A 15,456-nucleotide genomic window follows, 5' to 3' on the forward strand; every position below is an offset into this window, starting at 1 on the left:
GTGGATAGACATGTCAGAATGGGAATGGGATGTGGAATTAAAATGTGTGGCCACTGGGAGATCCTGCTTTCTCTGGCGGACAGAGTGTAGATGTTCAGCAAAGCGGTCTCCCAGTCTGCGTCGGGTCTCGCCAATATATAAAAGGCCACATCGGGAGCACTGGACGCAGTATATCACCCCAGTCGACTCACAGGTGAAGTGTTGCCTCACCTGGAAGGACTGTTTGGGGCACTGAATGGTGGTAAGGGAGGAAGTGTAAGGGCATGTGTAGCACTTGTTCCGCTTACACGGATAAATGCCGGGAGGGAGATCAGTGGGGAGGGATGGGGGGGACGAATGGACAAGGGAGTTGTGTAGGGAGCGATTCCTGCGGAATGCAGGGGGGGGGGAGGGAAAGATGTGTTTAGTGATGGGATCCCGTTGGAGGTGGCGGAAGTTACGGAGAATAATATGTTGGACTCGGAGGCTGGTGGGGTGGTAGGTGAGGACCAGGGGAACCCTATTCCTAATGGGGTGGCGGGAGGATGGAGTGAGAGCAGATGTACGTGAAATGGGGGAGATGCGTTTAAGAGCAGAGTTGATAGTGGAGGAAGGGAAGCCCCTTTCTTTAAAAAATGAAGACATCTCCCTCGTCCTAGAATGAAAAGCCTCATCCTGAGAGCAGATGCGGCGGAGACGGAGGAATTGCGAGAAGGGGATGGCGTTTTTGCAAGAGACAGGGTGAGAAGAGGAATAGTCCAGATAGCTGTGACAGTCAGTAGGCTTATAGTAGACATCAGTGGATAAGCTGTCTCCAGAGACAGAGACAGAAAGATCTCGAAAGGGGAGGGAGCTGTCGGAAATGGACCAGGTAAACTTGAGGGCAGGGTGAAAGTTGGAGGCAAAGTTAATAAAGTCAACGAGTTCTGCATGCGTGCAGGAAGCAGCGCCAATGCAGTCGTCGATGTAGTGAAGGAAAAGTGGGGGACAGATACCAGAATAGGCACGGAACATAGATTGTTCCACAAAGCCAACAAAAAGGCAGGCATAGCTGGGACCCATACGGGTGCCCATAGCTACACCTTTAGTCTGGAGGAAGTGGGAGGAGCCAAAGGAGAAATTATTAAGAGTAAGGACTAATTCCGCTAGACGGAGCAGAGTGGTGGTAGAGGGGAACTGATTAGGTCTGGAATCCAAAAAGAAGCGTAGAGCTTGATGTATTTGTAAAGTGGGAAGCCTTCAAAAATGAAATTTTGAGAGTACAAAGCTTGTATGTATCTGCCAGAATAAAATGAAAAGATAACAATTGCAGGGAACCTTTGTTCAACAGATATTGAGGCCCTGATTAAGAGAGGGGAAAAAAAGGATTTGCATAGCAGGTATAGGCAAGTAGGAACAAATTAGGTGCTTATGAAGTACAAGAAATGTAGGAGATCATTTAAGAAACCAGGAAGACTAAAAAAAGGCATGAAGTTGCTCCAGCAGACAAGGTGAAGGAGAATCTAAAGGGATTCTACAGATATGTTAAGAACAAAAGGATTGCAAGGGTCAAAATTGGTCCTCAGCAGACCAGAATGGCAATCCATGTGTGGAGCCAAAACAGATGGGGGAAGATCTTAAATGCATCCTTTGCATTTGTATTAGCTCGGGAGAAGTATACAGAGTCTATAGAAGTGAGGCAAAGTGGCATCAACTTAATGGACCCTGTGCAGATTACAGAGGAGGTGTTTGCTACCCTGAGCCAAATCAGGGTGGATAAATCCCCAGGGCCTGACGAGATGTTCCCTCAGACCCTACGTGAGATAAGTGCAGAAATTTTTGGGCCTCTAGCAGAGATAAAATATCCTTAGCGACAGAAGTACCAGAGGATTTGAGGATAGCCAACATGGCTCTGCTGTTTAAAAAAAAGCTCTGAACAGAAATCAAGTAGTCTGATATCAGTTGTGGAAAAGTTATTGGAAGGTATTCTAAGGCAGCAGTCCCCAACCACTGGGCCGCAAGGAAACAATATGAGTCAGCTGCACCTTTCCACACTCCCTGTCACGCACTGTTGAACTTGAACATAGGGTTGCCAACTATCCCGTATTGCTGAGACATCCGATATATTGGGCTAAATTGGTTTGTCCCATATGGGAGCACCCTTGTCCCGTATTTCCCCCGCTAAGGTACAGCATTCCTATGGAACCTTTCGAGCCAAAATGGCATAAAGCAAAGAAGCAATTACCATTAATTTATATGGGAAAAATTTTTGAGCGTTCCCAGACCCAAAAAAATAACCTAACAAATCATACCAAATAACACATAAAACCTAAAATAACACTAACATATAGTAAAAGCAGGAATGATATGATAAATACATAGCCTATATAAAGTAGAAATAACGGATGTACAGTGTAGTCGGGAAGATCAAGGCAAAACCGATTTGTGGGAAAAGAAATCAGCACGTCACGCATGCGCACATAGGTGCCTGCGCAAGGCTTCGTGCTCATGGTAGTCTTTCCAGGGGTAAACACAAGTGTCCCGGGATTTGACTGCTACTTTTGTCCCTTATTTGGGAGTGAAAAAGTTGGCAACCCTAACTGTAGAAGACATGTTGAGGTGAGTTTAACCCTACTTGAACACCTTTCCCCCCCCCCCCACACCCCGGTGGCCAGTCCACAAGAATATTGCCAATATTAAACTGGTCCGCTGTGCAAAAATGGTTGGGGACCCCTGTTCTAAGGGACTGGATACATAAGTATTTGGAGAGACAGGACTAATTAAGGATAGTCAGCATGGCTTTATATGTGGTAGGCAGTGTCTAACCAATGATAGTTTTTCGAAGAAGTTGCCAGGGAAGTAGATAAAGGTAGGGCAGTGGATGTTGTCTACATGGACTTTAGCAAGGCATTTAACAAGGTCACACATGGGAGGCTGCTCAAGAAGGTTCAGTTGCTTAGCATCAGGACGAGATAGTAAATTGGATTAGACATCGTCTTTGTGTGAGAAGCCAGAGTGGTAGTAGAGGGTTGCCTCTCTGACTGGAGGCCTGTGACTAGTGGTGTGCTGGAGGGATCAGTGTCGAGTCCTTTATGTTTATCATCTATATTAATGATCTGGATAATAATGTGCTCAACTGGATCAGTAAATTTGCAGATGACACCAAGGTTGGGAATGTAGTGAACAGTGAGGGGGTATCGTGGCTTGCAGAGGGATTTGCATCAGCTGGAAAAACAGCAGATAGAAATTAATGCAGGCAACTGCAAGGTTTTGCACTTCGGTAGGACCAACCAGGGTAGGTCTTAAACAGGGAACGGTAGGGCACTGAGGGGTATGGTAGAACAAAGGGATCCGGGAAGACAGGTACATAATTCAGTGAAAGTGGTGTCATAGGTAGATAGGGTCGTAAAGGAAGCTTTTGGCACATTGGCCTTCATACATCAATGTACTGAGTACAGAAGATAGGATGTTAGGTTGAAGTCATACATGATGTTGGTGAGGCCTAATTTGTTGTATTGTATGTCACTTTGGTCACTTACCTACAGGAAAGATGTAAACAAGGTTGATTTGATAGAGGTATGTAAAATTATGAGGGGTATAGATGGGGTAAATGCAAGCAGGCTTTTTCTACTGAGGTTGGCTGGGACTACAACCAGAGGTAATAGCTTAAGGGTGAAAGGAGAGATGTTTAAGAGCAATGCGAGGGAAAGCTCTTCAATCAGAGGGTCATGAGTGTGTCAAATGTGCTACCAGCACAAGTGGTGCATGTGAGCTTGATTTCAACATTTAAGAGAAGTTTGGATAGGTACATGGATGGTAGAGATATGGAGGGCTCTGGTCCCGATGCAGGACGATGGCAGTAGACAGTTTAAATGGTTTCAGCATGGACTAGATGGGTCGAAAGGCCTGTTTCTTTGCTGTACTTCTCTACGACTATGCATAGAGAACTCAAGTCTCCTGAATAAAGCGAATCATCTGAATGAAACATTTCCAATTTGGTTTCAGTTCACTATCTTCCTTGACAACTTTATTCATTATGACTCATCAGTCACCACTGGAGTTTGTTGCATTCAGAAATTTTGGTTTTTACTTAGTTACTGGACAATTGCCTTGGTGGTAATTTTGGAAAAGTTGAATTTAAGAAAAGCAATATATCATGACAAAAGTTAATGGGACTTGCTGAGATTTTGAAGGACAAGATCCTTACTTCAAAAGGAATATGAAAATATAAAATGCTGGAAATATTCAGCAATTTAGTACAAAGTGAATTTACAGAAACAGTGCAAGTGTTGAGATTAAACTGTCAATGCCATATACCAGTTTACCCACTCAAAACATCAGTGGGGAAAATAAAAGTTAATCTTTCAGATCTTTAATTTTTCATTGGGCATTTCTCCTCAACATTTCTCTTCACACAAAGTACTTCTAGCAACCAACTGGACTGTGCAAGATCTATAGTACACTCAGACACAGGTTGAAAAATGGCAAGTAATACTTACACGGCAGAAGAGGCAGGTAATCACAAGCTCTAACAAAAGAATTTCATCATCACTGTGTGTACAGCAGAAGTTTCATCATCACATTTTCTGGCACAATAGGGGTGGACAAATACTGGTCTTACCAGCAATGTCTGGATCCCAGAGAGGAATAAAACATTTTACATCAATCCTCAATGTCAAATGGCACCAACAAACTATAGTGCTCTCATGTCAGTTTGTTAGCAATTTTCCACTCAGCAAAAATCTAATTTTAATTATTCTTCATAAGCTGTTGCTAAGTGAAGGCCAAATAGTGTTAAGAGCTAGATGATAGCAGTGGTAATTCTGTATCTGCTTCCATGAAAATAGAAGCTCTGTATTTAATGAACACCAGATTCCTTTATGAGAGCAAGGAGAAAATGCAGAAAAGATATGAATGAAGTATGTTAAGCATATCCCAGATACCTCATGAAATCTTATATCCCAAATAAGCTACAGAAAAATTAATGGGGCGGTTGCAGATTACTAGTCACTGGCAGCCAACCAAAGGCCCCCTTTATTCCCATTCTTCGCCTCTTGCCAGTTGGCTAATCTTCTATCCATACTACTTGTTAAGTGCCATTGAGTTGTTACTGACTCATGGTGACCCTACGGATCGGTGCACTAAGTGAGTATTCATCCTCGCAAAGGCGGCTCATTGTTGATAACATGGTGTTCAAAGCTGTCCTTATTGTGTCCATCCATTTGATTGGCAGCGATGCTAGTACCTTTCCTGAAATACCGTGGGCTCATACGTTGTTAGCAGCCTCACGTGTGGCACCTTGTCAAGTTCCAAATTAACATCCACTGACTCTCCTTTGTCTATCCTGCCTGTTATTTCCTCAAAGAATTTTAACATATTTATTAGGCAAGATTTCTCCTTTAGAGAAATCTTCGAGCAATGTCCATGCTTACATTGGCCTACTTTATGAAGTGCTTCCAGGTACCCCAAAAGTCTATCCTTAAATCAGACTCCAACATTTTCCAACTACTGAAGTAAGTATAACTGGCCTATAATTTTCTTTCTTCTGCCTCTCTCTCTTCTTACGAGTGCGGAGTAACATTCGCAATTTTCCAGTCCTTCAGAAGACTGGAAGATCATAATTAATGCTCCACAATCTCTTCAGCTACCTCATTCAGAACCCTAGCATGCAGTCCATCTGGTCCATGTGACTTATCTACCTTCATGCTTTTCAGCTTCCCAACCACTTTTGCACCCTGACACTCAAATTTCTGGCATTCTGCTAGCATCTTCCACAGTGGAGACTCATGCAAAAACACTGAAGTTCCTCCACTGTTTCTTTGTACCTTATTACAACCTCTTCAGTTTAATTTTCCAGTGGTCATCTCTCTTTTACTCTTTATATACCTGAAAACTTTTTGTATCCTCTTACATTATTGGCTAGCCTACCTTCGTATTTAATCTTTACTTCTTTTATGGCTTTTTAAGTTGCTTCTGCCGGTGTTAGTGTCATGGAAAAGTACAGCACAAACAGTCCAACTAGCCCTTTAAGCTGCCTACTTCCATTGACCAATACTGGAACTACTGCCCTCCATACCCCTACCTTCAATGTACCTATCCAAACTTCTCTTAAATGTTGAACTAGAGCTTGTATGCAACACTTGCGCAGGCAGCTCATTCCACACTCTCATGACCCTCTGAATGAAGTTTCCCTTAAACTTTACCTTAACCCATGACTTCCAGTTGTAGTCCCACCCGATCTCAGTGGAAAAAAACCTGCTTGCATTTACTCTATCTATGCCCCTTATAATTTTCTACACCTTTATCAAATCTCCTCTCAATCTTCTACGTTCCAAGGAATAAACTTCTAATCTATTTAACCTTTCCATATAACTCAGGTCCTCCAGACTCGGCAACATCCTTGCAAATTTTCTCTGTACTCTTCCAAACTTGTTTACATTGTTCCTGTAGGTAGGTAACCAAAACTGCACACAATACTCCAAATTGGGCCTCATCAACATATTATACAACTTCAACATTACATTACATCTCCTGTACTCAATACATTGATTTATGAAGGCCAATATGTCAGAAGCTTACTTTAAGACCCTATCAACCTGTGATGCTACTTCCAATGAATTATGGACCTCTATTCCTAGATCCCTTCGTTCTACTGGTACTTAATGAATACTTTGCTTCATATTTGCTATGGAAAAGAATCTTGGCGATTGTAGGGATGACTTACAGTGGACTGAAAAGCTTGAGCATGTAGATATTAAGGAAGAGGATGTGCTGGAGCCTATGGAAAGCATTAAGTTGGATAAGTCACCGGGACCAAACAGGATGTACCCCAGGCTACTGTGGGAAGCGAGGGAGGAAATTGCTGAGACTCTGGCAATGATCTTTGCATCATCAATGAGGACAGGAGAGGTTCCGGAGGATTGGAGGGTTGCGGATGTTGTCCCCTTATTCAAGAAGGGGAGTAGGAATAGCCCAGGAAATTATAGGCCAATGAATCTTACTTCAGTGGTTGGTAAGTTGATGGAGAAGATCTTGAGAGGTAGGATTTATCAGCACTTGGAGAAGCACAATAAGATTAGGAATAATCAGCATGACTTTGTCAAAGGCAGGTTATACCTTACGAGCCTGACTGAATATTTTGAGGGTGTGACTAAACACATTGATGAAGGTAGAGCTGTAGATGCAGTGTATATGGATTTTAGCAAGGTATTTGATAAGGTACCCCATGCAAGGCTTATTGAGAGAGTAAAGAGACATGGGATCCAAGGGGACATTGCTTTGTGGATCCAGAACTGGCTTGCCCACAGAAGGCAGAGAGTGGTTGTAGACGGGTCATATTCTGCTTGGAGGCCGGTGACCAGTGGTGTGCCTTAGGGATCTGTTCTGGGACCCCTACTCTGTGATTTTTATAAATGACCTGGATGAGGAAGTAGAGGGATGGGTTAGTAAATTTGCTGATGACAAAGGTTGCGGATGTTGTGGATAGTGTGGAGGGCTGTCAGAGGTTACAACTGGGCTGAGAAGTAGCAGATGGAGTTCAACCCAGATAAGTGTGAAGGTGGTTCATTTTGGTAGGTCAAAAATATGATGGCAAAATATTGCATTAATGCTAAGACTCTTGGCAGTGTGGAGGATCAGAGGAATCTTGGGGTCCGAGTCCAAAGAACACTCAAAGCTGCTACGGAGGTTGACTCTGTGGTTAAGAAGGCATACGGTGCATTGGCTTTCATCAATCGTGGGATTGAGTTTAAGAGCTGAGATGTAATTTTGCAGCTATATAGGACCCTAGTCAGACACCACTTGGAGTACTGTGCTCAATTCTGGTCGCCTCACTACAGGGAGGACGTGAAAACCATAGAAAGGGTGCAGAGAAGATTTACAAGAATGTTGACTAGATTGAGGAGCATGCCTTATGAGAATAGGTTGAGTGAACTCGGCTTTTCTCCTTGAAGTGATGGAGGATGAGATGTGACCTGATACAGGTGTACAAGATAATGAGAGGCATTGATCGTGTAGATAGTCAGAGGCTTTTCCCCCAGGGCTGAAATGGCTAGCACGAGAGGGCATATTTTTAAGGTGCTTGGAAATAGGTACAGAGGAGATGTCATGGGTAAGTTTGTGTTTTTTTTTTGAAAAACGCAGAGAGTGGTGAGTGCGTGGAATGGGCTGCCGGTGGCGGTGGTGGAGGTGGAAACGGTAGGGTCTTTTAACAGACTCCTGGATGGCTACATGGCACTTAGAAAAATAGAGGGCTATGGGTAAAGCCTAGGTGGTTCTAAGCTAGGGACATGTTTGGCACAGCTTTGTGGGCCGAAGGGCCTGCACTCTGCTGTAGGTTATCTATGTTTCTACTGCACTTCCCAGCGCAAGACCTATCCTGGTTGGTCCTGCATTAAATTCCATCTACCATCTTTCAGTCCATTTTCACAGCTGTTGGTTGTATTTTAAAATCTTCCCTGTCCTCTACCTTCCCACAATTTCTTTGCTACATTATAAGCCAACTTTCCTTTGCTTTTATGCTGTCTTTGACTTTTCTTATCAACCACAGTTGCTTCATCATCTCTTTAGAATACTATTTCAACTTTGGGAATAGTTGCAGATCCTGGGACTCTGTACCTCCCTCTGTAATTGGATCCTCGTCTTCCTAACGGAAGACCACAGTCTGTGAGGACTGGTGATAACATATTCTCCTCGCTGACGATCAACACTGGCGAACCTCAGGGGTGTGTGCTTAGCCCACTACTCTACTCTCTACATACACATGACTGTGTGGCTAGGCATAGCTCAAATACCATCTACAAATTTGCTGACAATACAACCATTGTTGGTAGAATCTCAGGTGGTGACGAGAGGGCGTACAGGAGTGAGATATGCCAACTAGTGGAGTGGTGCCGCAGCAACAACCCGGCACTCAATGTCGGTAAGACGAAACAGCTGATTGTGGACTTCAGGAAAGGTAAGACGAAGGAACACATACCAATCCTCAGAGGGATAAAAAGTGAAGAGAATGATCAGCTTCAAGTTCCTGGGTGTCAAGATCTCTGAGGATCTAACCTGGTCCTAACATACTGATGTAGTCATGAAAAAGGTAAGACAGCAGCTATACTTTATCAGGAGTTTGAAGCGATTTGGCATGTCAACAAATACACTCAAAACCCTCTATAGTTGTACCGTGGAGAGCATTCTGACAGGCTGCATCACTGTCTGGAATGGAGGGGCTACTGCACAGGACCGAAAGAAGCTGCAGAAGGTTGTAAATCTAGTCAGCTCCATCTTGGGCACTAGCCTACAAAGTACCCAGGACATCTTTAGAGAGCAGTGTCTCAGAAAGGCAGCGTCCATTATTAAGGACCTCCAGTACCCAGGGCATGCCCTTTTCTCACTGTTACCATCAGGTAGGAGATACAGAAGCCTGAAGGCGCGCACACAGCGATTTGGGAACAGCTTCTTCCCCTCTGCCATCCGATTCCTAAATGGACTTTGAAGCTTCGGACACTACCTCACTTTTTTTTAATATACAGTATTTCTGTTTTTATACATTTTTTAATAACACTGGACAACAAAGATTTTGCTTCCTGAATACCTTTAGGTGTACCTTATGAATTTTGGGCTACTGCTCATGAAAATCACCATGAAATTTCCCTATCACGCACCATTTTAAAAAAAATAAACCTATGTTTATTATTTTAATTCATAATTCAAGTCAATTAAAATGTTGCCTACAATGCAAGCTGGAAAGTTTCCCATCTTGTCAGGCATGCTTGGGCACGCTTAGGCGGCTCGGCTGCTGCATGGCAGGACAGGTTTTAGTAATAATTACTGGGTTCAGGACTGTAAGGATGGAATTTGCTATCACCAGGCACAAAAATTTCTATGAAGGATTTTGATACTTGAAACAGATGCTTCCCAGAATAACTGATGCCAAGATTAAGGAATGCATTTTTGTTGGTCCACAAATCAAACAGGTCATCAATGACATGCAATTTGAAGAATTTCTAGTGGGACTGGAGAAAACCACATGGAAGGCATTCAAGGAAGTTGTTGAAATTTTTCCTCAGCATCTACAGAGCACCAAACTACATGCAATGGTTGAAAGCATGCTTCAAGCATATAAAACAATGAAATGCAACATGTCACTAAAGATTTATTTTCTGCATTCCCATTTAGACTTCTTCCCTGCAAATCTTGGTGCTGTTAGTGACCAGCACGGTGAAAGGTTTCACCAGGACATTGCAGTCATGGAGAAAACATACCAGGGCAACTGGTATCCATCAATGCTGGTGAATTATTGTTGGACACTCAAGCGAAAAGCCTCAGACACGGAGTACAAATGAAAATCATTAACAAACTATTTTTAACTTAGTTGAACTATTGTAAAGCATCAGCACCATTATGCAATTAAGCACATTATATTCAATAAAAGTTAAGTTGTTGTTTCTCCAAATTCCTATGTGATTGATACAAGTGGTCTGAAATTATATTTGTGTTCATCTTCAAGCAGTCTATCATAAACAAAAATAAATTCTGAGGAAGCAACACCTTTGAAAAAAAATCTGTTGTCCAGTGTAATCTATTCAATATACATACTTGATTTACTTTATTTATTATTACGATTTATTATTTTTTTCCTTTCTGTTAGATTATGTATTGCACTGAACTGCTACTGCCAAGTTAACAAATTTCACGTCACATGCCAGTGATAATAAACCTGATTCTGATCTTTCCTGCACCTTCCAAATTTGCCCCAGAAATACCAACCACTGTTGTTCTGCCGTCATCATTGCTGGTGTACCCTTTCAATCAACCTTGGCCAGCTCCACTCTTGTACCTCTGTAGTTTCCTTTACTCCACCAGTGTAATACTGATTTATTTGATGCTTAGCTTCTCCTTCTCAAACTGCAGGGTGAATTCTATCATATTATGCTCACTGTTTCCTAATGTTTCCTTTACCTTGAGCTTCCTAATCAAATCTGGGTCATTACATAACACACAATCCTGAACTGCCGATCCCCCAGGGGCTCAACCACAAGCTGCTATAAAAATCCATCCCGTAGGCACTCTACAAATTCCCTCTTGGTATCCAGTACCAACCAGATTTTCCCTAATCTACCTGCATACTGAAATCCCCCATGATTATTGTAGCATTGTCCCTTTCACATGCCTATTCTACTTCCCACTGTAATTTGTAGCCCACATCCTGGCTACAGTTTGGAGGCATGTATGTAACTCGCGTCAGGGTCTTTTTACCCTTGCAATTTCTTAACTCTACAGACAAGGAGTTTACATCCTCAGATCTGATGTCACCTCATTCCAAGGATTTGCTTTCATATTTATTTTTAATACAAATAGAACCACCCCACCCCCTCTGCCTACCTGCCTGTCCTTTCAATACAAAATGTGCATCCTTGGATGAAAAGCTCTCAACTATGATATTCTTTCAGCCATGTCTTGGAGATGCCAATAACATCATACCTGCAAATCTCTACCTGCATCACAAGATCATCTACCTTATTCTGTATACTGTCTGAATTTAAATACAACACTTTCAGTGCTTTATTCATCACCCTTTTTGATGTTGCCCCCATGTTACACTTTAACTCATCCCACTGACTGCAATTTTACCCTATCATCTGCTTGTTCTTCCTCACAGCTTCATTACACACAGCCTCTGCTTTATACTACCTGCCCGATTCTCATCCCCATCACCCCAGTTCCCCTCTCCCTGCAAAATTAGTCCAAACCCTCCCTGACAGCTCTAGCAAATCTGGTCTCAAGGATATTGGACCCCTCAGGTTCAGGTATAACCTAAACTTTTTGTACAGGTCACATCTTCCCAAGAGACCCCAATGATACAGAAATACAATATCCTTTCACCTGCACCAGTTCCTCAGCCGCACATTCATCTGCCAAATCATTACCCTCACTGGCAGAGAACACAGGCAGAAATATAAAGATTACTACCATGGAAGTCCTGCCTTTCAGTCTACTGCCTTATTCCCTATATTTCCCTCTTCAGGGCCTCCTCGTTTTCCTACCCATGTTGATGGTACCAAAATGTACCATGATGTAGCTGTTCCCTCTCCCCCTTTAGAATGCCGCGGACCCCATCTGAGACATTCCTGAGCTTGGCACCTGGGAGGCAACATACCATCTGGGTGTCTCATGTCCACAGAATCTGCTTTATATTACTCTAATTATGGAATACCCTATCACTACTGCACTTCCTCTCCCCTTTCCTTTCTGAGCCACACAGCCAGACTCAGTGTCAGAGACCTGGTCACCATGGTTTCTCCGATAGGTTGTTCCCACCCCATCCCCAACAGTATCCAAAGTGGTATATTTATCATTGAGGGGAACTGCCACAGGGGTATTCTGTGCTAGCTACCCATTCCCTTTTCCAGCTCCAGCTCCTTAACAGCCTCTAAGTAGGTACACCTTGATGCACTTTGTATAGAAATATTTACTGGGGATACTGGAGGTCTCCCAAATTTCTCACATCTCACACAAGGAACATACCATTAACTCTAAATCCATTCTCAGTGTACTAGCTATGAACCTCAAGAAAAAAAATACTAGAAACTTTTTCTTACTTAGAAACAACACCTATAGTTGCCCACGCCTGTCCTCATGCTAGTCTGTTAAGCCAAAGCAGGACCACTAACACTGGTCCACTCCAATAATAGCCGTTCCGCTTAAGTCTCCATTCTTTTTATTGGCCTTGCACTGATTTCAGCCCAAAAGAAAGCTGAGAGCTCAAGCCCTTTTTAATCTTCACGCTGCATTGCCAATGAATGATCTATCGTGCTGAATTCAGCCTGCCAAAATTAGTCATTCAGCAATCACAGTAAAATAGTCATTGGTCCGAACGCACTGGCACAGCATAATATGAGCAAAATATGGGCAAAGAACATTTGGTCGACTGGCTCGAAGCTTTAACAATTACTCATATCTTCCAACTATAGTTGACTATATGGTGATGATAATAAATTAACAACAGAAATGGACAGATTAGCTGTAGCAGTGTTTTTCTAAAGAGTGCTCCAATGGATTTGCATTTTATATAGACATTACCATGGCCAACCAACATTGTTGAAACCTATTGAATTGGTGTTAGTCAAAGATCCTACATGAGACTAAAATTCATGGTTACTCAAGCAAGTTTATAATAACAACACTGATCATAGCACAACTGGCTTACTTCTGACATATGTGGATGCACTTTACCTTGCTTAAGTATGCTTCTAATGAGAGGGAAAACTTTAGTTATTAATTAAGATTTGCCAATACACATCACCCATTACTTCAATGTTAAAAACAAAAAGCAATGGGATCCAGATTTCCAACACAATTCAATATCAGAACTTCTGCAATTCACTATTTTTAAACTGCCCACATTTTCATGCTTGATAGTCATTAAAGATAAGACAATTATTTACATGACAATAATAGATATTTCTTTTACACTTACCAATTTTTAAACATTCACCGATTTGTATGGAGAGAGATGTTACCACAAGCCACCAAATTCTCTGGAGAAACATGATTCAGGTAGTCACTAAAAAATTAAAAAAAAATTAAAGCATTAGCAAAGATTTAGAACTTGTCCTCTTAGTCACTTCTGAATCTACTCAGTACTGCTGAAGACAATGCCTTCAGCTTCCAAAGCCGTTTACTACTCAATTCTTTCCGATTTTTCTTCCTGCCTCTGTATCACTCCACAACATTTATTTTTATAGAAAACAGAATACTGAATAGCATGGGAACAGATCCTTCAACCAACATCTGTGCCAACTATAATGCCATCTGCTAACTCTAATGCCATTCGAAACTAACCCAATCTGCCTGCATATGGTCTATATTTTCACCCCACATTCTATGCCAGTTCACCAGTTCACGTGCTTATCTAAATGCCTCTTAAATGTTGCTATATTTGCTTACATAATTTTCCCAGCTGCACATCCAGATTTATTCATCACAAGAACATTGAAACATATATTAGTATAGATGAATTTGGCCACAGGTCCCTTCGGGTGCTATATGACTGTGGTTCTAGTCTTCTTAAAAGGCACCTCTTTAACCAATGCCCTTGACCATTAAATCCAAGAGTTCCTTAAACTGATGTACAGGGAGATCTGCTGGCCCAAGTCCATAGCTTCCTGAATGTAGTTGCATAGGTTGGATAGGATGGTAAACATACCAAATGGCTGGTTTGCCTTTATTAAATGAGGCACTGAATTCACAGGTTGTGAAGCTATGTTAAACTTGGTTACGCTGCATATGGAGTATTGCATTCAATTCTTGTCGCTTTATTACAGGAAGGATGTGAGGGCTTTGGCAAGTGTGCAGAAAAGAGTTAGTTACCAGTATGTAAACAGCAGATAAACAGCCAGCATCTTTTCCCTTAGGGTCAAAATGTCTAATACAGTCATTCCTTGGTATCCACGGGGGATTGGTTCCAGGAACACCCACGGATACCAAAATCCGCGGGTGCTCAAGTCCCTTATATAAAATGGCGTAGTATTTGCATATAACCTACGCACATCCTCCTATATACTTTAAATCATCTCTAGATTACTTATAATACCTAATACAATGTAAATGCTATGTACATAGTTGTTATACTGTATTGCTTAGGGAATAATGACAAAAGAAGTCTGTACATGTTCAGTACAGACACAACCATCGTAGCTCTTCTGGGAACGCTGATGCCGATTCTCCCGTGATCTTTAAGTTCTTAAGGCTGTAGCGCTTTACATAGCTAGTCAGCCATCCCTTACTAGCCTTAAATTCCTTCCTCTCGCTCACAACACAAGTAGCGAATGCACAAGACGCGAGGTGAACAATGCTCAAACAACGAGTGCTGGAGAGGGACTGAGGATCTGTGAAATGGCGGGAGGCTACAGCAGGGTATGCCTACACATCACTTCATTCGCGTGAATTCAGCGTAGTGTTTGGCGCGGCAAATTCAAGTTTTGCTTTTTGGAACTTTCTGGAATCTTTTTTCGAAGATATTCTATCCACGGTTGGTTGAATCCGCAGATGCAGAACCCGCGGATATGGAGGGCCGACTGTACTAGGACATTAAAGGTGAGGGGGGAAAAGTTCAAAGGAGATGCTGAGGATTAATTTGTTTTAAAGAGCAGTAGGTGCACTGCCAGGGGCTAGCAAAGCTCTTAAGATATTTCTCTTCCAGTGTGCCTGAAGAGAAGCACATTCAAGCACGTTTTAGGAGAATGCAGAGTGAAATCTAGGTGGCATATTCAAATGTCCTGTAATATATAAATTATCTAGGATTATATATGGGGTTACTTCTATCAATAATACAAATTTAGAGATGACAGCAAAGCATAATGGGAATTACATGTGCAAGCACTACTAGGCCTTAGGTGACAGATCACAAGAGTCCACTTCTAAACTGTCGAGGCCTTTGGTTAAATGGCACTATCAAAAGACCCTTTAATAATCAGACACTTTGAAACAGTTGAAAAATAAATAATT

General features: G+C 42.2%; 1 protein-coding gene across 6 annotated transcripts in view; it reads right to left on the bottom strand.

Annotated features, from left to right (window-relative positions):
• The window catches only part of LOC134343964 (interleukin-6 receptor subunit beta-like), a 109,887-nt gene that overhangs the window by 54,518 nt on the left and 39,913 nt on the right, over nt 1-15,456 (bottom strand). For all 6 annotated transcript variants that reach the window (XM_063042948.1, XM_063042944.1, XM_063042949.1 and 3 more), the window contains exon 2: nt 13,427-13,513. In XM_063042948.1, coding sequence (XP_062899018.1) covers nt 13,427-13,499 — 73 coding nt within the window. In that variant the 5' untranslated portion in view covers nt 13,500-13,513. The remainder of the gene's footprint in view (nt 1-13,426; nt 13,514-15,456) is intronic.

This window comes from Mobula hypostoma, chromosome 3, assembly GCF_963921235.1.
Source record: "Mobula hypostoma chromosome 3, sMobHyp1.1, whole genome shotgun sequence".
In the NCBI taxonomy this organism is placed as follows: Eukaryota; Metazoa; Chordata; class Chondrichthyes; order Myliobatiformes; family Myliobatidae; genus Mobula; species Mobula hypostoma.